This window comes from Trachemys scripta, chromosome 2 (assembly GCF_013100865.1).
Source record: "Trachemys scripta elegans isolate TJP31775 chromosome 2, CAS_Tse_1.0, whole genome shotgun sequence".
In the NCBI taxonomy this organism is placed as follows: domain Eukaryota; kingdom Metazoa; phylum Chordata; order Testudines; family Emydidae; genus Trachemys; species Trachemys scripta.
Window position 1 is genome coordinate 39,949,768 of NC_048299.1, and position 22,071 is coordinate 39,971,838.

A 22,071-nucleotide genomic window follows, 5' to 3' on the forward strand; every position below is an offset into this window, starting at 1 on the left:
ACACGATTACGATCAGTTTGGCGCATGGCACGCATGTGCACTCAGGTCTGGAATCCAGATAGGGGCCACACATCTCGAAGAACCTCCAGTTACAATAAGTAATCTACTCTTCTTGCTTAGCCATGCAGACCTTAACCACCTATTTTTTTGTTCCATTTGTTCAGCTATCAAAGAGCATATTCCTGCTTCAGAATAAAATTGTGGTATGGTGGGAGAGGGGTAGGATTGGGGAGCTCACACATGTCCAAACACAGCCCCACTGGGGTTCCCAATACCTAAGTCAATAGCAGGGGTAGGGGAGATGGTATAACTGATGGATCTCTATGGAGCCCTGTAGATTCATCAGGCCATGTCTATACTTACTGGTAAATCAGCAGTGCTGCGATTGATGCAGCAGGTGTCAATTTAGCAGGTCTGGTGAAGACCCACTAAGTCGATGTCAGAGCGCTCTCCCGTCGATTCTGGTACTCCAGCTCCCTGAGAAGAGTAAGGTAAATTGGTGGTATAGCATCTCCCATTGACACAGCGTGGTGTAGACACCGCAGTAAGTTGACCTAAGCTACATCTACTTCAGTTAGCATTATTCACATAACTGCGGTAGTGTAACTTCAGGTTGACTTACCGCAGTAGTGTAGACTAGACCTCAGTTATCCCCACAAATGCTACCAGGTACAAAGGGGGAATGTAGCAGCAACAAGAGCTGCTGCTGACCACCTAGAGATTCCTTCCCTCCATATCACAACCCATCATTTGCCCTGGCTAATGGTGTAGTTTACCTTGTAAACTTTGAGGTTAAACTATAGTCCAGCTCTATATTTTTGGAATAACGAAGCAAGCTAGCACAACTTCTAATAAAACATAGCCCTTCCTTCCAGCCTGTTTTGGATACTCAGCAATGTTTAGGGAAAAAGCAAAAGCAAGATTAATCTGTCTTTAATAATTTTCCCTAGGCATAAAGAAGGATCTGGGAGTATTATGGATGGAGGAAGCGGGAAAGTTTTCATATAGTGGTTCTGCCCTAGAGTGTTAGGAACATTGTATAATATTTGGAGGATAACTGTATTTGTATTTTTGGCTCCTTATATTCCCTAGAACAATAAGGGTGCTTTTATAATTAAATAAAATTTGAATAGAATCCTGTTATAGGTGCTATTTATAAAAGTAGCATATGTAAATTGCAACACATAGGTCAGTGATTAGTCACTATTTAATACCAATGACCGTATGAATTAAATTCTGTAACAAATCAGAACAAACTAGTGGTGGTAAACTGTAAAAGGGCTTATATATTAAAAGAGCAGAAAGTTAACTAACAGTGGGTTTAGTTGGGTTTAATGCCAAAAAATATCACACAGTGAGTAGGTTTAATTTACAGGTAAAAGTTTCAGCATAATCCAGGGAGGAAATCCAAGTGCCCAAATGGCAGTCTGACCTAGTGCCAACTGCTGGACCATGCTGTGATCGTGGGGCAATTACTGCACCTCTGAGCCCTTTGTTCCCGCTCCCATTCCTTGTCTTACCTATGTACAGTGTAAGCTCTTCAAGGCAGAGGACAGTTAATGTATAGGTGTACTATGCCTAGCACAATGCGGCCCCTACATCAGATGAGGCTTCCAGGCACTGCTCTAATACAAATCATTTTAGCCTTGCTATGTGTTCAGAAAATGGTTGCAATTTAACTGCCATAATTAATGAGAGGAGAGAGGAATACTGCACTCAGTCTGATCTCTTATAATAAACCACTGGGATTAACATTGTTCCAAAAAATTCCTTTTGTTGTTTTGCTTTCTTGGGACCTGAAACATGTTAAGTATCCAGTGTAACTCCCACCCAATGCCTGTAAATATGCATATTTTACTCTACTGGGACCACACTCTCCCATGTACAGTAAATCTTATGTTTAAATCTACCTGGCCAGCTTGAAGGATTCCTAAATTTCAACCAACCTTTTCACTCATTTAACATAGCCCTCTTTGGTTTTGACCCGCTCGCCACTACTTCTCTTAATTTGGAAGGCGAATTTAGAGCTTGGAAAAATGAGTAGGGTCTGGGCATATAGCAGTGTAAAAATAAAATATCATTAGGGAAACCTCTGACTGAATTTCAATCCTGACCCATAATGCTATTGCAATCTTTGGGGTGTTTTAAGCAAAAACTGTTATTAGTCAATCCAAGTTTACGTGAGGGTATAGGATGGCTCTGGAGAACGGGGTTTTTGTTTTGTTTTGTTTTTTGTTTTGCTTTGGCATTGCTTTTGTTTATAAATGCCAAATACAGCTTCATCAGACACAATAGCATTTGCATGCAACATTAATCTAAAAGAAACACAAGAGATTGCAAACTTAAGTTACTGGAGAACTTTATCTGCTCCTTCTCAAGAGTCTGTATTTTTCACGTGAATTATCTTCTATTAAGACTGTCAATTTAGACAACATTCTTATGCAGGGAGAAGGGTAAAGAGGAAAAGTGAATCGTGGACTCGTTTTGTTGGCATGGCATCCTGACCTCAGTTCCCAGGCAGGATCTTGCTGCAGCAGAATTGCAGCTAGGGTATAAAGTAAAGGGCTAAAGGATCTTGTTAAGAGGTTAGAGTCATGGGGTGTTGGGGAAAAAGCTCAGTACATAACCTAATGAGTTCTCACTTTTTTCTTAATTGAGATAGCATGAGCAACAAATTGCAGAATTTTTTTTTTGCCTCAATCCAGGGGTGCCAGAGCAGCTGCCCCTCTAAAGAGGTAGGGAGATTGCTAATGTGACCCAAGATGCAGTAGACCAAGCTCTCTTAAGGAGGAAATGCAATTTAGGTAGAGCTCCTTGTACAAAATAAATGCTCTTCGTACTTCTTCCCCATCTAAAAGCTGTCAACTTGAGGCTAGCTGTCTGTATGCTCTATTATGGGGGAGTCACAAAGATTCAGGATGCTTAGTATGAACATTAATGCGAACATGCAATTTTTAGCAGCTGTTGCATTGCTAGTAAAGTATGGTTTTCTCCTCTTCTCTCACTGCCTCATGATTGTCGTGTTTCCAGGACAAAATACTGCATGTTCAATTGCTCCAATTAGAGACTCCCAAAAGACTTCATTACTACAGAAATCCCTTTAACTATTAAATAAATAACTGAGGGAAATGGTAACCTTATCAAGGTGGATGGACATCTGGCGTGCACTTTCAAAGTGCGGTGAAAGGGTTTAGCAGCACAACTTCCATCAACATTAATAGGAATTATGCAGTTAAAACCCTGTGCAGTGCTTTGAAATATTTGTCCTCCTGATGCTAATAGTTAGATTATGACACTAATTATACAAAATAGTAAGATTAAAGCATTGTGTAAAGACCTTTTATGAGAAATTTAGTCTTTAGTCCTTAGGCAAAAACTCCACTGGAAGTTTTAATAAACTTTAGGGCCAGAGGGACCATTACAAAATCATGTGATCTCCTGCGTAACATAAGACCCTGAATATCACCAGTGATTCCTGCATTTTGCCTGAGTGAGGACTGCAGGATTTGGCACATTCAATCGAACCTTCCAAATGGCTTTTTTGATCATGTAAGCAGACACTGTTTGACTTTTAAATGCAGTTTGGCTTTATGTTCTTCAGATTCAGCTTTCCCTCCTCTGGCTCTGTTTCTAATGTCAGTTTAAGGCTTTTTTCCTAATCATCAAAGCAATTAATGGATCAAGCCTCAGCTACGCTAAAGACCAAATTTGAAACTATCAGCTACCAAGCCAGCTGTCCTACTCTGAGACCATGCAGATCACAAAACCCAGGATGAAGCAGGAAAGAAAGCATTCTTCATTGTTCCATAGCCAGATTTCTTCAGACTTCCAGAGGAGATGAGTTGAATCTGGAGTTTGACTGTCTTTGCAAAACCTTCTTCACAAAGGCCTTTCCCCATACAAAGGATGCTGACCACACGAATGCCCTTTTCTACCACAAAAAAAACAAACATGAATCAAGAAACCTTAAAAAAAAATTTTTGTTTGTTTTAAACCAAACTACTGCAAGTCTACCAGCAACTCCACTGTGGCTAGTGATTTTATATGGAAGGCTAGGAGGATTACGGGCAGTAATATATAAAACCATAAAATAAGAGATTAACCCATCTTTGTGAGTTGTACCTACTTCATCCCTACATGTGCAGCTGCATCAGCAGTATAGGAGATGGATACATTCCAAGGCATAGATTTCCCATAAATTGAACATGCATTTTCATCACAAGCACATGTTTTTGCATGGCAAACGCCTGTCTCCTATGTGATTATGTGTAGAAGATTAAGGACACAAATATCAGGTATTTCATGTCACACAAAATGACTCCACGACATGTACCACAACAAAGTGAAGTACACGTGACCAGTTAATGAATCATAAAGCAGTAGGAAAAGAAGAAATAGTAATACAAACACAATTTTTTACTACCCTGCCCCTATACTCCCCAGGGTAATACATGTGATTTTAATAAGGTTTCATTTTTGTAAATGTGTAGGCCACTGCAAAGAAAATCACAATAGCAGATGAAGTGCAGTAAGTTAGTTGTTTTTTTTTAAGCTATCTCCAAAATGGAATCCAAAAAGTACTAAGTCAAAGTGAAACTCTTAGGGACAAATTTTCCCCTTAGGTCAATGGATTTGGTGTAAGTAATTTTTCCCTCTCTCGAAATCAGTGCCATTCACTCAATCTCAGAGCACAGAGATAAGTGACATCATAGTGATACAATTATGTTCATAGACTTAAAACATTCCTGGCTGTGATGAATGTCATGGTTGATTGGTTGGTTTACCTCCATGGGATTGAACACAGCAATCATGTGTGATAATATTGTCTCTTCTTTCTCTCAGATCACATCTCCCCTCTTTCCTGTCTACTCAATCTCATCAGCAGCATTTTGTATATAATCTTCCCCTCTTTCCTTCCTGCACCTTCCTCCCCCGGAACTCCCACTTTTCTCATGCATCAAGTTCATGGCTTGACTTCCATTCAAGGCTTTGCTCCACTCCAGCCCCACCTCCGGCTCATCCCTAACCTCCCACTAAATCCTGCCTGTTCAGCCACAGCTTCTCTCTTGACTATGTCTTTGCCCATTCACAGCATCTATCTTGCTTTTATGTCACACTTTATGCTTGGAACAGGCACCAGTTAATATTGACCACTTGTTCTCTATCCCCTCCTCCAGAACTCACCTATTATGTAAAGCATTCTAGCTTCAAAGAGCACACTTCACTCTGTGTGTGAGCTTATAGTTGAAGCGGCATGCGTGGGTGCAATACAGAATACATACACAGTGAGGGACCATTAGGTGTTGTGTACATTTCTCTCATTTGAACCCCTGCAGTAATGTAGACTCATTGCTATGACCTCAGATTTACACTGTATGTCTCTGAAATGTATGATGAGCTGAACTTTTGAGAAGCTAAAAGCAGCCCTCCTGTTCAGGCTACAATAAAATGATATTCCATCCTCACAAAACAGTCAGATCCAGATATCCTCTGCTGTGGTCTAGTTTGGCCCATTTTGGTCATTTATAACAAAAAGCTTGTTATGTGATTCCATCTGAAACAGTGATACTCAGCCCTCAGTGGTTCAGGAGCCAAATTAGAGATCAACATTACCCAAAAGAGCCACAGTAGTGTGAATTCATAGTTTCATTCTCTCTCTCTCTCTCTCTCTCAAATATATATATATCTATATAATGCCACTGATGAGAACTGCACTGCTGGCCTTGGCATACAGTTGTTAATGGTAATAAGATATATATATTAATTGAATAATGTATATAATATATATATATATATAGAGAGAGAGAGAGAGAGAGAGAGAATACCCACAGCAAAATGACTGTGCAAGATATTACTATATCAACTACAAGTGGTTAATAACATAGTAAAAGCATCCTGATTGGTTAATAATTAAATCACACCATGTTTTAATATCATGAGCTGTGAAGAGCCATAGGAGACGCATTAAGGAGCCACATGTGGCTCTGTAGCCTCAGTCTGAGTATCACTGATCCAAAACAAGCAGATCATAAGCCAATTTAGTGTAAGTAAGTTATAAAGCCACAAACGGAGAATATCATTGCTGAGGAACAGGCTGGCTTTCATGCTGGAAGAAGTACCACAGAACAGATTTTCAACCTTCGTGTTCTATGTGAGAAGTATTTACAACACCAGCAGGACATCTACCACGTCTTTGTTGACTTCAAGAAGGTGTTTGACAGAGTATGGCACAAAGCTCTCTGGGCAACCATGAAGAAGTACAATGTTGGTTGTAAGCTTTTTTTTACCATTAAACAACTGTATGCCAAGGCCAACAGTGCAATTCTCATCAATGGTACAATAGGAGAGTGGTTTCGCACCACTGTTGGAGTCTGGCAAGGCTACCTTCTTTCGCCCACACTGTTCAACATCTGCTTGGAGCGCATAATGACTGGTGCCCTAGAAGATCACATATGCACAGTCAGTATTGGGGGGGCAAGCAATCTCAAATCTTCGGTTAATTGATGACATTGATGGCCTGGCAGGCAGCGAAGATGAACTTGACAACCTTGTGAAACAATTGGATGAAACCTCTGCAAAATACGGCATGGAAATCAGTGCAGAGAAAACCAAGCTGATGACAAACAAACGTGATGGCATCAGCTCACATATCACTGTCAGTGGACAAGAGCTGGAGACAGTGAAACAGTTCAAATATTTGGGGGCAATCATCACTGATAAAGGATCAAAGGCAGAAATTTTGGCAAGAATTGCTCCAGCAGCAGCAGCAGTAGTGGCAAAGCTAAAACCAATTTGGAGGAATAAAAACATCTCCTTGGAATCCAAACGGAAACTGTTGCATGCACTGGTCATCTCCATTTTTCTGTATGTGTACGAGACCCTTACAGCAGAACTTGAATGGAAAATACAGGTAGTAGAGATGAGATACTTCCATAAAATCCTGGGCATCTCCTACTTCGACCATGTCACTAGTGAAGAGGTCCACAACATCATCACCCAACGTGCTGGGTCATATGAAGACCTCCTGATGACCGTGAAGAAACGCAAGCTGAAGTGGTACGGCCATGTAACAAGATCATCTGGCTTATCCAAGATCAGTCTCCAAGGGACAGTACAGTGGAAGAGAAGAAGAGGTAGACAGAGGAAGAGATGGATTGACAACAAAAGAGTGGACAGGAATGGACTTTGTGGAGACTCAAGCACTGACACACAATAGTCAGGGGTGGAGACAATTGGTTGATTGCTCATCAATGATGATGGTGCCCCAATGACCAATGCAGTTATGAGAGTTATGATGATGATGATGAAGTTATAAATGACCTAGAAATATTAGCTGACACTCTTGCACTCTGTCATATATATATAGCTAGTAGTGAGTTTTCTGCCTACAGAATTTTTATCAGTCTTTGAGTAGACCAAAGCTCTAACTGAAACACTTATCACTCAGGAACATCCTGTGAATTTCTGACACTCCTTGAAGAGTTTGGGATCTAGAATCTAATGCATGGCTTACAATTAATTCTTAATATAGCTTTTTCATCTGCCATAGGTATATTATTAATACTAATTTTACTTAAATGTTTCAAAACACCAACTGAGACAACACAATTAGATGGAAATTTCTTTTACACAATGTGAACAGGACATGGTGGTAGTGTCTTGTAACAGATGGCATGTCTCCCAGTGAAGTGAATATCCTATCACATGGCTCTATTTCTTCTTGGTATGCCTCACTGAAAAGGCAATATGTAACATGTTTTTCACTTCACTAAAAGATTCGATGCATGCTACAAAATGCTGCAACTCCACTGCAAAATATCACTAAGGTATAGTCTGTGACTACAATATCTGGACAATGTTTTTATGGCTTAGCTTGTAAGCTCTTTGGGGAAGGAACTGTTTTGCTGTACAGTGCCTAGCAGTGGGGCCAGGGCTTTTTGGCAATACTGCAATACAAATAATTATTTTATTATTCTAATGGTCATATGGGTTTGGGGAGAATATATTGTGTGTGTGTTCTTTTTCTGGTTTCTGGTTTCTGGTTATTAAGCAACCTGATCTAAATCTGCAGCATCCAATAATGGTCTATTCTTTATAGTCCTTCTGGCCTCAACCACAGCACGCTTGAATCCAAAATCAAACATGAAAAGCAACATTGATACCCATCATTATTAGAGATGGGCCTGAACAAAGCCCATCTCTGTACACCTCCAATTTGGGGGTGGTTCAGAATCTGAATCTAGCTCTGGAACTAAATTTCACAACAAACCCCTTTCTCTCCTAGAGGCTGACACAAATCCCAGATTTGAATGTCTATTCTATGGTAAGATGCAAGCCCATTGTGGATATTTACTAGGTGACTCACTACTTCATTTAAATTTGTAAAAGAACTTGTGGGATTGGGTATACAGCTGTCATGGTGCTCCACAGATAGGACCCTACATCCTCGACGTATCCTGACCCAATACTCCTGGGGAAAGTACCCAATGAGCAGACATTACTGTGGAGCTTTTGGAGTTAAATCCCAGCAGAGCTCTGTAGATTCCCAGCAGGGAGTGCCTATGAGCTGAGATAATCAAGTGCAGCTGAGCTTAGTTCTGAAGAGGGGAGACTGGGATGGACGCAGGGAAATGGGTTGGAGGGGGAAGTACTGTAGGCAGAAAAACTGTTTTATTTGTGTTTATAGATGGGTCCTGCTTTTTGGAGGTTAAGGGTGTAAGATGTACGATAAGGATATGGCCAAACACTGTGCTGAGCATTTTGGTTTTGTTTATTTGTTCTTCTGCGTGGGCAAGAACCTTGTAAAGTAACTCTAGACCCCTGGAGAGTGTTCTATTTTGGTTGTTCTGTGTCTCCTGCAGAGTTTCTCTCTCTCCAGCTGTGGAGACTCTGGCCCTGCTGCCACTGGATTTATTAAAGGGAGAAAGGTTAAATGTTGTGTTGGTGGTCTAATTTTTAAACAATAAGGAGCTTATTTTTAAACAATAAGGAGCTTTAACTATTTATCTACTTTTTAAATGCAACAACTAGTGCTTGAATTTGAAGGGGGGAGGGTAGGTTATGACATCCAGTTCTATCTGCTGCTGGATTATTTGAAAGAAAAATAAAAAAAGGAAGGAGAGAATTTCAACATACTAGCACATTGGGGGCAAGGAGCGCATGACACAGCTTCCCGTCTTTCTGATCCTCATCCTTCCCAACCCTCCCCTCTGCCACCAGTTTGAGCAATTTTATAATTACTAGACTACTGTAAATTGTCCCAGGGTTACTAGTGAATAGAGCATTGGAATGGGTTTTGTGAGACCTGGGTTTCAATCTGGGCTCTGCTGCTGCCTCTCTGGATGATCTGGGGCAAGTGATGTCACTCTGTGCCTCAGTTTCCCCATCTGTAAAATGATGCTAATGATACTGAGCTCTGTTGTAAATCACTTTAAGATCTACTGATGAAAAGCCCTACGAAAGAGTCGGGTACTTATAGAGTCCAAGGTCAGAAGAGACCAATGTATTACTGTTACGTAGTACAACTCAACATTTCCAAAAGTTGAATTCCTATTCATTTAGGAGTTTGGTGTAAAATTTTCTAAAGCCTCTAATGCACTTAGGAGCCTGTTACTTTTGAAAATAGGACTTTGGCTCTTATATCATTGAAGTACATTTTGGTCCTTATCACCAGAAATACTTGTTCATTCTAAAATAACTAAGAAATGGCTATTATTTGGTTTCATCCAAATTGGAACAATAGAAACTCATATGTTCTACAAACTGAGGTGTGGGAGTCAGTGATGACAGCTTAGGCCAATTATACCGAACTTTAAAAATAAACACACTATTCGGTTATAGTGACTGGGAATATCAGAGTAACTCTAGCCACAAAGCACTTAATCTGCTGCTATAGTAGGTACACTCAAAATGTAGCAAGTGTGATCTTAAATGTGACTTTGTTTGGAATGTTTACAATTCTTCAAGGTTTCTTTCTCCAGTATTTCCTTGATACACACTTGCATTGTAAATGCTAGAAGGACTCATCTCTTTTTCAGAGAGAAGAATGGCTTTTTAGAGGATTAAGTAGTATTTTTAAAAGGTTTTTCTACTTTGTTTCTGCCTCTGACTTGGCAGGGGGGAGTGGAGAGGTTGAGCGATTTAAAAATGAAACATGCTGCCCTCTTCTGCCAGGTTTTGGAGTGTCCCATTGATCCAGGCAGGGAAGGGTCGAATTTCAAGCAGATGCTGCCTATTTTAATATAGTCGTAAACAAAACATCTAAAACACAGTTATGGGAGTGGAGAATCCCACAAGAGGGTGTTATGGATTAAAATTGGAGGGGGAGGGAAGTAATTCTGAGAGGGACATTTCTGTTTTCTGCATTGAATGAGGTTGTCATGTAGCTTATGGGCCAGTCTGCATTCCTTTGTCAGGGGAGAGATTTGACACCTCCTCTTGTATAATAGTTATAGTAACTACATATAGTGATTTTTCTCTTTATGTGAATTTAAGTTACTCCCTTAGGCATAGTTAAAGTTTATATAGTCAATGTAGCAGTAATAGTGAAATTTACAAAGAAATAGGCCTCCTGATGTGTTCCGAAGTGTGGTCGGTTTTTATATCTTTCCTGTGGTTAAAATGTCTTTTGAAAACAAGAAAAGGCCTCTTCTTTTAAACAATAGCCATTTTAGTGATCATTATAATGAGCTGTTGAGTGTCCAATTCCTTGGAGTAGCTTTTCCATGTCCTTTTATGTCATAAAAGGCTCTTTCAAAATATAAGAATCTTCAGTGGATGAAATAATTTAAGATCTCATGGGGGGGGGGCGGGGGAGGAAGAGAAGGAAGCTATTCAGCTAGAAGCTACTGAAACTTCATCCCTGCTATATACATGGGTAGAGCAGGATGAATGTGTCTGCAGGTCATGTCCCAGTGTTGATGCTTTCTTAAATTTTGCTTGGGATAGAGGACAAAATCGGGTTTATGATGGAAACTCCTTAGAGCTGGATTGTGCAAGTGGACCTATACGGGGGACTCCTGTAACCTGTAAGAGCCCCATTAAAATAAATGAGGCTACATACAGGCACAGGGGCCCTTCACACAGACGCAGTTGCAGGAACAGCAACCACTGCTCTGTAATTGTCATAGGCGCCTCTCAGGGTCAGAGTAGCAGCCCTGTTAGTCTGTATCCGCAAAAAGAACAGGAGTACTTGTGGCACCTTAGAGACTAACAAATTTATTAGAGCATAAGATTTCGTGGACTACAGCCCACGAAAGCTTATGCTCTAATAAATTTGTTAGTCTCTAAGGTGCCACAAGTACTCCTGTTCTTTTCTCAGGGTCACATTCTGATTTCAGATTCCCTAGTGCAAATCCCAGTAATGCCACTGGCTTCCGTGAGATTACTCTGGATGATATGCTCAGAATTTGGCCCTAATTTTTTCTAGCTCGGGAGGCGGGGACAGGTGCGATCTTTTTTGCACCTTTGCAACTGTTTTTTTGGAAACAGTTTTCTGTAAGGCTGGGGCAGCAATGCGTCGTTGGTGTTGCCATATCAATCGTTTTAAAGAAAAAAATGAAAGTAATGCCACAATTTTATTTTTTAAATTTAGCTCAGCCCTGTTTCTCATTGAGGATTAGTTGTGGGCTAAATTGGCAGACAGCAGCTGTTTTTATAGTTAGAGCCAAAATCGTAAATGTGTGGGTTAGCTCACATACACACACGGCTCACAAACCGCTTGGAACCACGGGTTCCACCTTTCCCCAAAATCCCACCTGTCCGTTTCGGCCCCGAACTCGGGACATTTGCAGTCCAAAAAAAGAGTTAGAAGCGACTTGTCCTTCCCAGTGTCTCGGCGGAGGAGGGCGCTGCACACCTGTGTTTGCCCCAGCTCCAGGGTGCCACCCGTGGGTGCCATACTACACACTTCGGGGGAAACTTTGCCCTGGGGCTGCTGCTGCGCGCTATGTACTTTCGTGCTTTAATTGCCCTCCTCTGATTTAGCAAAGCAGCTGACCCTCCCCCTGACTTGTTGGCTACGCGGGGAAGGCTCAGATTCTACCTTTCAGACTGTAGGGCAAAAATCTGCTTGTTTTTAAAGTGGGGGTGACTAGATCCCCTCGGATCCTATTCCAGGGGGCATCAGGCAACCCCCAGCGAGTAGATCCCCTCGTGTATCGCTCACACACAGCGTGGGGAAGAGAGAAAGTTCAGCGTCAGGGAGTTCAGGGCTTTGTCGCGGTCCCCGGCCACCCACCAGCGCGCCCGCTGCCCTGCGGAGCGCTCAGCCTGTGCCCCAGCGGCCGGCCACCAGGGGGAGCCCCGGAGTCAGCCGGCGGCCACTAGAGGCATGAGCGAGCGGCTGCCTCACTCGCCGCCGCGCGGAGATGCTTGTGGGCGCCGGGCGAGAGGCGGCGCGGAGCCGGGCTGCGGGTCCGAGCCGAGCCGCCGCGGGTCCCTACGCACTAGCCGCCTCTCAGCTGCGCCCCGAGCCCCGCCAGGCCGCCCCCGCCGCGCTGCCCCGGGAGCCGGAGGTCCCACGGCTGGGGAGCAGGATGCTGGCCCCGGGGCGCCGCTGGGAGCCCCTCGCCCCGCTGCTGCTGCTGCTGTCGGGGATGCTCCGGCCGCCGGGGCTGGCGGCGTTCAACGTGGACGAGGAGAAGCTGACCGTGTACAGCGGCCCCGAGAGCAGCTACTTCGGCTACGCGGTGGATTTCCACCACTACGCCGGCGCGTAAGTAGCCCCGGGCTCCGCGGGGTCACCGCGGGTCGCTTCCCTCTCAGCCCGTCGCCCTGCCCGGGAGCTCGGCGGCCCCTTCCTCGGCCCTTAGTCCCAGAGCCGGGGCGATCGGAGACCCCTGGGAGGTCGCCAGAGAAGTTCTCCATCAGCCCAAGTCTTCCTGGCTAAAGCCAGCCAGGGCACGCCTGGAAACCAGCTTCGGGGGGGATCTGCCCAAACACCTAGCGGCGGCAGCCCTTTGCGGGTCTCTCTGTCACCAGCCCCAGCTGCCCCCTCGCCCGCAGGGGTTATGTCCTGGACACAGATCGGAATGAGAGCTCGCTGGAGCATGTGGCAGCCGGGGAAGGGGTCTGGTGATTTCTGCCAGTCCCAGGGCTCTGGTGGGGGTGATAATGTGTTGGCACAAATGATCTGCCATCACTTCGCCTTTATCTTTTGCTCACCAGCTAGTGACGGTCACAAATGTTTTTGCAGAGTAAGTGTCCTAGTCGGTGCTCCCAAAGCCAATACTACACAGCCGGATATACAGGAAGGGGGAGCGGTGTATTACTGTCCTTGGCCAGCCGCTGAGTGCAAACAGATCCCCTTTGATACTACTAGTAAGTGAATCGTTATAAGCATATAACGCACAGCGTTGTATTGTATTGCTAAAGTCACCCCTTACTGCGAGTTAATTCGCCGCTCAGTTCACGTATGTCTGTCAGTCTGATCTGAGTGTGTGTAGTTCCCTAGAGAAATTTCACTCTTGGAAGTTTGTGTGCGTGTGGGGGAAGTGTTTAATGGTCCCTACAGAAATAACCATCGCGTGAATTTTGGGATTAGTGCGTAGACGACTGCCGTTTTCCATAAATTTGAATGAAAGGTGTTTGGATTGCACTTAACACTTTAAAAAGAAATATCCACTTGCAAATGTTCAAAAGACCCAACTCCGTGTTTCACGTAGCCCTCTGAACAGTGGAAATTGGTTGTTGGTCTTCTTCAGTGCTGTTTTCAACAAGGGATTTTCTGCCCATTCAGACGGAGGCGGTACCTTATGCTGCATGCTGATTTAATTCTTTACAGAAAGGAAGAATTTTCTTTCAAAATACTGGATGTTGGATGCAAACTGATGTAGGCATAATGTGGATAGATTATATCCGACCACTTTCAAAATCCCAAGACAGATGTTTCTTATTTAATTAAAGGGAACACACATTTTAAACAATTCAGGCTGTTTATGTTTTCTCTTTATAGCCCTTGAAAATAATTTAAACCTAGTGTTTCCAAAAACATTTAAACCGAATGGTTTAATGTAGGCATATTTATACAGTGTAATCTTTAGAAACAAAAGTTACAATTCACCAGATTGTATTTAATTTTAGTGCTTATTCGTCATACAAATATTAATATAATACAACAAAGTCTGTTTCTATGATCATAAATGAAATTTCAGTCAACTTCTCCATATCTAACAAATCAGCAACACAGTTCCCCAGCTGTGTGTGTGCGCGTCCATGAAACAGTCCCAGCTTACTGTATTCTAAACACTGCAATACACCTGCAATACCTGGATATATACTGTAATAACACATATACTGTCTCTAATTCTATATGCATGTAGATGTATACACAGTACATGTCCCCTGTGCTGTGTATATATATTTTAATATATGCGTGTGTATATATGTACACAGCAAATAATATTGCCAACACGCCTACTATTTACATCTGGGTAAATAACGCCCTTATAATGCCACAGAAGCATACAGTGCAGTACTACGTGTTTAAATATAAATTGTTTTCAAGGATTGAAGCTTCATCTAAAGTGAGGATCTAGTACATTTGAAAAAGCTTATGCCCAAATAAATTTGTTAGTCTCTAAGGTGCCACAAGGACTCCTTGTTGTTTTTGCAGATTCAGGAAGACTCCACAAGTTATATCAGTCATAGAATTTCTGAGAGATCTGGAGTAAAAGTTTATCCTTCTGGAGTAGGTAGGAGGTGTGGTGGCCAGAAGCAGTTGACTACCTGAACATAACAGGGGTTTTAGGCTTTGTCATGCAAATGCTAGTTTGTAACCAGATAAGAGAACTTCATTTTCCAGAGTAGTTAGTCCATATCTTTTTCAGAGCACTAAACTGAAGCCTGGAGTGATCTTAGAGAGACTCCTCAGAGAGTCCACAGAGGCAAGTCAATACCCTATGTCTATAGGGGCTAGAGAGAAGAGAAAGGAGAGGGTACTAGGGTATGTACCATATATATCAATGAATGCAAACATAAGCTGGAGCTAGGACATGGGTGCACAGAATGTCTCACTGATTCAGTCAACATTAATTTATTTACACATCTGGGGCCTAAAATCGATTACCTTACTTGGGAATGATGCCACTTATGTTCGGTTCAGCTCCCTTCTCTTCAGAATATTTTCAGCTATATGAGCAAGTCTTCTGTTCCTTTTTATCTCCTCTCTACTCCAAAGCAGAGCAGACAATACTGACTTTAGCCTGGATGATATTGTTTTAAATCTTTTTAATGTATTTCCCTTTTTTGTGTTTGTAGCTGTAACGGGACACAACCAATGGTTTGTTAAATATTACAGATGTTTTCAGAATATTATTATATGACCTTATATGACCTCTATCGCTGTTTGAATACCTCAGACTCACTAATGAATTTATCCTGCAATATCCCTTCGAGGTGATACTGTTCCCATTTTACAGGACAGAAGCTGAGACACAGAAACAAAGTATTTAGGTTTGCTCAAGGTTACACAGGGACTCTATAGTGGGAGTAGGAATTAAATATGGATCCCCTTCATCTCAGTCTAGTGTCTTAACCACAAGACCATCATTTCTCCAATATTAGGAAGTTTCACTTATTAAAAGTATAGTAGATGGGGAATTAAATAAACTGGCTTTAATTTTAAAAAATAAATGTTTCACACACAGAAGTAGTTTTGTAAAAGGCATTGAATTTGTTGACATCAAAGGGCTGGAAATAATCTTCCAAAAACAGAGGAGAGAGAAAAAAATAAATAGATGATTTCAGAGCTGGAAGCTTTCATTTTGATGCCTTTTTATACAAAACTCACCTTTTTCTTGGACCTAGTCCAGTATTGGCTGCTCTTTCAGTCAAGTGTGCTAAGTACAATAAAAGGAAAACAAACTGCTGAATAATTAATAATCTGCTTCACTAAGATCAGAATAGAAACTAATGTGGTAGACAGACAGACAGAGAGAACACATTACATACCACTTAAGTGGCAATGCAAACTGACAGCAAAATCCAGAATTTCCTTGAATTATAAGCATAACAAGTCTTTAATGTTCCCTTTATGGGGGGCTAGTCTCCCCTTGACACACGAGTAACTCACTTGTAGTATTATAGTCAATGAGAGTTACCTTGTCCCAATAAGAGAAGCACACTTCGATGCTTTTCTCACTTGTATTGCCAACAATAACCATCAGACTTAAAAAAATAGAAACAAAGGAATGTTCATTGAATGAGAATGCTTTCCATAAGTGCCCTTTACAAAAGAGCTATAATAATGCTTTTGATTTACATGAGTTTGGAATTACCTTGCGAAGATTATTAACTACAGAAAGATAGATTTTAAGTGATTATAAGTAGCAAGAATAGAGATCAAAGTTGATTACTCAAGAAACAAAAATAAATTTTCAGTCTAAGTTCTATAAACTAAACAGAATTTGAATTAAACAGCGTCTCACCATGATAAATGGTACAAACAGGTCACAGATCTTCAATACACAGGCTGGAACTGCCATTCAGCCTGGGACCACCCTCCCCCAGTTCAAAGTCTTTGTCCTACAGACATGTTTCCAGGTGTTGAGTTGTGGTGGGAGTGAGGCCAAATCATGATCTCATTTCTCCTCTTTTATAGTTTCTTCCAGCTTGCTGCCCCCATTGGTCAAGCAGCATCCATTGTCTACATGCTCTCTCTCAGAAGTCTTCTGGGATGGCTGCTGGGAGAGTGGATTCCCTTTAGTAGGACACCAGCATGTCTGGCTACTCCACTGTTGTACCTGAAAGGCTGGTTGTGTGTGTTCCCAGCCTCATAACATATCTCAGTAACACATACAGCAATATGGCTCAGAACCTCACATATAATAATAGCATATACAATCCAACATAATATTAATAGTCAACAGATTAAGGCTTTTAACATGATACCTCACAAGGCATACTTTGTTCAAAACATGTCATAATTATATGACACTGGTGAATATGGGGATTCCAGGATGTTGCTTTGAGGTATAGAATGCCCCAGTGCAAGATCATGCATTTAGGGACTAACAACAAGAATTTTTGCTATAAGCTGGGGACATATCAGTTGGAAGTGACAGAGGAGGAGAAAGATCTGGGTATATTAGCTGATCACAGGAGGTTTATGAGCCGCCAATATGATGCAGCTGTGAAAAAGACTAATGCAATCCTAGGATGCATCAGGCGAGGTATTTCCAGTAGAGACAGGGAAGTGTTAGTACCATTGTACAAGGCACTGGTGAGATCTCAGGATCTGGAATACTGAGTGCAATTGTGGTCTCCCATGTTTAAGAAAGATTAATTCAAACTGGAACAGGTGCAGAGAAGGGCTACTAGGATGATCTGAAGAATGGAAAACTTACCTTATGAGAGGAGACTCACAGAGCTTGGCTTGTTTACCCTAACCAAAAGAAGGCTGAGGGGAAATATGATTGCTCTTTATAAATACATCAGAGGGATAAATACCAGGAAGGGAGAGGAGTTATTTAAATTAATCACCAATGTGGACAATCCAGAATAAACGGATATAAACTGGCCATCACCAAGTTTAGGCTTGAAATTAAGTTAAGGTTTCTAATCATCACAGGAGTGAAGTTCTGGAACAGCCTTCCAAGTGGAGCAGTGGGGGGAAAAAATCTAACTGTCTTCAAGACTGAGCTTGATAAGTTTATGGAGGGGGTGGTATGACAGGACTGCCTACAGTGGCATGTAGCTGACTGCTAGCAGCAAATATCTCCAATGGATCATTATGGGGCTCTAGATGGGGAGGGCTCTGAGTTACTACCGATAATTCTTTCCTAGGTGTCTGGCTGGTAGGTCTTGCCCATATGCTTAGGGTCTAAACAATCTCCATATTTGTGGTCAGGAAGGAATTTTCCCCTGGGTCAAATTGGCAAAGACTCTGGGGAGTTTTCTCCTTCCTCTGCAGCACGGGGAAGGGGTCACTTGCAGGTTTAAACAAGTATAAATGGTGAATTCTCTGTAACTTTAAATCATGATTTGAGGACTTCAGTAACTCAGCCAGAGGTTACGGGTCTATTACAGGAGTGGGTGGATGAGGTTCTGTGGCCTGCAATGTGCAGAAGGTCAAACTATATGATAGTGATGGTCCCTTCTGACCTTAAAGTCTTTGACTTGAATTTCAAGCATCGTTCGTTCATCAACAACATTCCAAATGCATCACCAGTATTTGAATTCATGCTATTAATATCCTCCCTCTGCTCAAATGGGGAGAAAAAAGAGAGAGAGCTGATAATGACATCAGTCAAGAGTCAGGAAGCTGTATTATGCCATATGCTATCTTTATGGTGGGATAGTAATTACAGCTGCTCTGTAATAATTTATGATTACTGAATGTTGACCTGGTTGTTTTGGATGTTTACTGTCTGAATGTATTGGTTTAGTTTAATATGGGGTTGTAAGTTAAAACAAGCAAGGGAAGAAGAATGGCTCAAGATAAACCTCTTCTCCACAAACTCTTGAGGGTTGTTAGGAGACAATGCTGGACAGGAAGAGGTGTTGGAACTGAGACCAGTACACAGTGAGATATGAAACTAACTTTAAATGTCTGTCACTGCTTCAGAGTGCCTTGTTCTAGCTGCTAAACAAGAATATCTGCTAGGTGTTCATATTTGTGTAGAAAAATCACAAGGCATAATGTCAATTGTTCTACAGTGGATTATCCCAAACTGTCACATATCACATAAGAATATGTAAATCTGTCAAGTCATGATGATTTTCATCCACTAGTGATAAAACTAACCCAAAACTAACTTGCAGTGCTTTATGGCATGTAATGTGCATATTTGTGGGTGTTAATACCTAGCTTGTGGAAAAGTAAGGGGACTTCATTTTTTTCAGATCAGTCAATCCAGCACTTCTCCAGAGCACTAAACTGACTTAATTACTAAGCAACAACAGCAATTAACCCCCTTAACGATGTATGTGCTTTGCTCCAGTGGGGAGGTGAGAAGATGTCTTTAAGGATTCTCCACTTTGTTCCCTCTTTTCCCCTCCCTCCCCTTTAAAGGTGTCATATTGCACGGACCTACCCTTAAGCAGTGGAAAGCTGGATATGACTCTCTTTGGAATATAATGAGAGGGAGATGGGGTTGGAGGAGCACGTTTTAGTGTGATGTGAGCACTGGACAGGCAATCAGGAATTCCCGAGTTCCTATCCTGGTTCTGAAACAGATTCCCTCCTTTACCTTCAGCAAGTAACAACTTCTTTGCTTCAGTTTCTCCATCTCAGAAATGGGGCTAAGAATACCCACTTACGTTGTAGCTGTGAGGCTTAATTACTTAATACATGAGAACCTCAGAGTTACGAACACTTCGGGAATGGAGGTTGTTCATAACTCTGAAATGTTTGCAACAAAGTGCTATGGTTGTTCTTTCAAAAGTTTGCAACTGACCATTGACTTAACACAGTTTTGAAACTTTATTATGCAGAAGAAAAATGCTGGTTTTAACCATCTTCATTTAAATAAAACAAGCACAGAAATAGTGTCCTTACCTTGTTAAATCTTTTTTTAAACTTTCCCTTTATTATTTTAGTAGATTATGTTTAACATTGTAAGGACATAAGACTGGCCATACTGGGTCAGACTAAAGTCCATCTAGCCCAGTATCTTGTCTTCCGACAGTGGCTAATGCGGGAATGAACAGAACAGGTAATCTTCAAATGATCCATCCCCTGTCACCCATTCCCAGCTTCTGTACTGTGTTTGCTTTTTTTTTTTTTTCCGGTCTCTGCTGCTGCCTGATTGTGTACTTCAGGTTCCAAATGAGGTGTGTGTTGACCAGTCAGTTTGTAACTCTGAGGTTCTGCTGAACTTGTGTTTTGAAGGTGAGACTTGGTCTGGCAAGTACTAATATGGGTGCTGTTCCTTATGGTGACCAGAAGGGGTAGCAGAAGAGCAACTTGCAGAAATCTTTCCCCCTGTTTGACTAAGTGCTTTACTTCTAAAGCATCCAGAACATCTTGCAGCTCAGGACCAAACTTGAATCCCCATTTTAACTATTTATACATCCGATCTGTTGGAAAACTAAGAGTACACATTTCAAAAACTCATTTTAAAATGATTTAGGTACATGATGGTCAGTAACAACTTTTAAAAAGGCAGCACTGATGGGGCATGAATTTGCCAGTCTTCCAGGATTCAGCATGTTCTCTCTCTCCTCTGAGTGTGCTTCATCATATATTAGTCAGACAGGTTGTATTTTTCAAACTAACTGTAGAAAATATGAATAGCCTGTCAAGAAAAAAAAGGCGGGGGGAAAGTCTAGGTTAACTCTGGCCAAGTGTGCGGTTGAGAGAAAACATGAGCCAGTTTGGCCAGAAGCAGAGTTGATTGTAACAAAACCCAGGTACTGTAGAAGGAAAGGATGTATTGTGAGACTCAGGAGATTTAGTTATATAAAAAAAAACTATTAACTGTAAAGATGATAAAATCCCGTGGGAAATTTAGAATCCTGTTATAAAATAGGATTTGCATCTCAAGAGAAAATATTAGAGGAGAAAAAGTTCACCCCACCTTCAAATTCTGACACTATTGATTCAACAACACCGGTTTTGCCTTACCATGGGCTTAATGATTCCCATGTAGAGTTCTGATTTATGGCAGGTATGTGGTTTCTTTTCCCAATCCCAATCACATTTTAAGGAGAAAAAGGAAAAAGTAATTTAACTCCCATTGACTTCAATGATAATTTCCCTGAGTCAGGAAAAAGTAAAAATGGAATAAAAACTTCTGGGTATGGCCCAATTAAATTAAAACAACTTGCATGAATGAAATCTAATGCACAATAAAAAAATGTAAATCCACTTATGCAAAATCAAATTTCAAAATAGAGCCCCTCTCATGATAATCCCAAGAGATTTAACTGCTTTAAAACACTAATAAAAATAATATCTAAAGCTTTCCATCTGTAGACCTACAAGCACTATATAATGGAAGTCAGTATCATTACCTCCATTTTGCTAATGTGGAAACTGAGGCACAGAGAAGCAAACTGAGTTTCCTAAAGTCAGTCTCCTCCTCTCCCAATTTCCAACAGGACCAATTATCACCTCTTTGCTTGGCCCACCAGACCCTGGTTCCTAGATTCTAGTTCCTAGCCTTGTGATGGTGCTCGGCACTTCTATGTGACAGACCTAAAATCAATGCTCATGTGAATGTTAAGAAGGAAAATGGGTGACTAAGGCCTGGTCTGCAGTACAAAGTTAGGTCAATTTAAGACACCTTGTGTCATCTTAGTTGTGCATGTGTCTATGTTTAAATTTGTCTCCCACTGATGTAAGCTCTCCATTACACTAACATAATAACACCACCAGCATTGAGCCATGGTCGATGTATTGATGTCGACGCGGTGAATGTAGACCTGTGTCAACCTTAACAGTCCTCCAGCAGCTGCTCCACAATGCCCAACAGTGAATTCCACTGCCCCGGGGTCATGGCGAATGGAAGCCTTCCCCCCATCCCTTTAAAACCCTGTGAATTTTTGAACGCCTTTTCCTGATTGTCCAGCTTGGACACAACATCTTGCAGCTTGCATTATGTGCCACTGCCCAGCTCACCATGTTGACCATGCTGGCTACATGCTCCAGACGCACTTTGGCTTGGAGTAGACAAGAGATATTGGATCTCCTGGGCCTGTGGGAAGAAGAGATTGTGCAAGTACAGCTATGGACCAGTCATAGAAATATGGACATCTATGATCAGATTGCATGGCAGATGCAAGAAAAAGGATACAACAGGGATTAGTAGTAGTGCCGCATGAAAGCAAAGGAACTGTGGAAGCAGGGCCAGTGCTTACACTTAGGCAACCTAGGCAGTCGCCTAGGACACCAGGATTTGGGGGATTTGGAGGGTGGCATTTTGCCGCCGTTGGCGGCAATTCAGCGGCGGGGGGTCCTTCCGCGCTCCGGGTCTTCGGCAGCAATTCTGCAGCGGGTCCTTCACTCACTCCGGGACCCACCCTGAAGTGCCCCAAAGACCAGGAGCGCGGAAGGACCCCCCCCCGGCAGTCGGGCATGGGTGAGCCTGATGCAGGGGAAGGAACTTTGGGTAAGTGTGTACATTTATT

At 42.0% G+C, this 22,071-nt stretch overlaps 1 protein-coding gene across 1 annotated transcript in view; it reads left to right on the top strand.

Moving 5' to 3' along the window:
• The first annotated feature begins 12,491 nt into the window (after nt 1-12,491).
• Nucleotides 12,492-22,071, top strand: part of ITGA8 (integrin subunit alpha 8) — a 178,810-nt gene continuing 169,230 nt past the window's right edge. The window contains exons 1-2 of the mRNA XM_034760366.1: nt 12,492-12,715; nt 13,196-13,320. Coding sequence (XP_034616257.1) covers nt 12,537-12,715; nt 13,196-13,320 — 304 coding nt within the window. The 5' untranslated portion in view covers nt 12,492-12,536. The remainder of the gene's footprint in view (nt 12,716-13,195; nt 13,321-22,071) is intronic.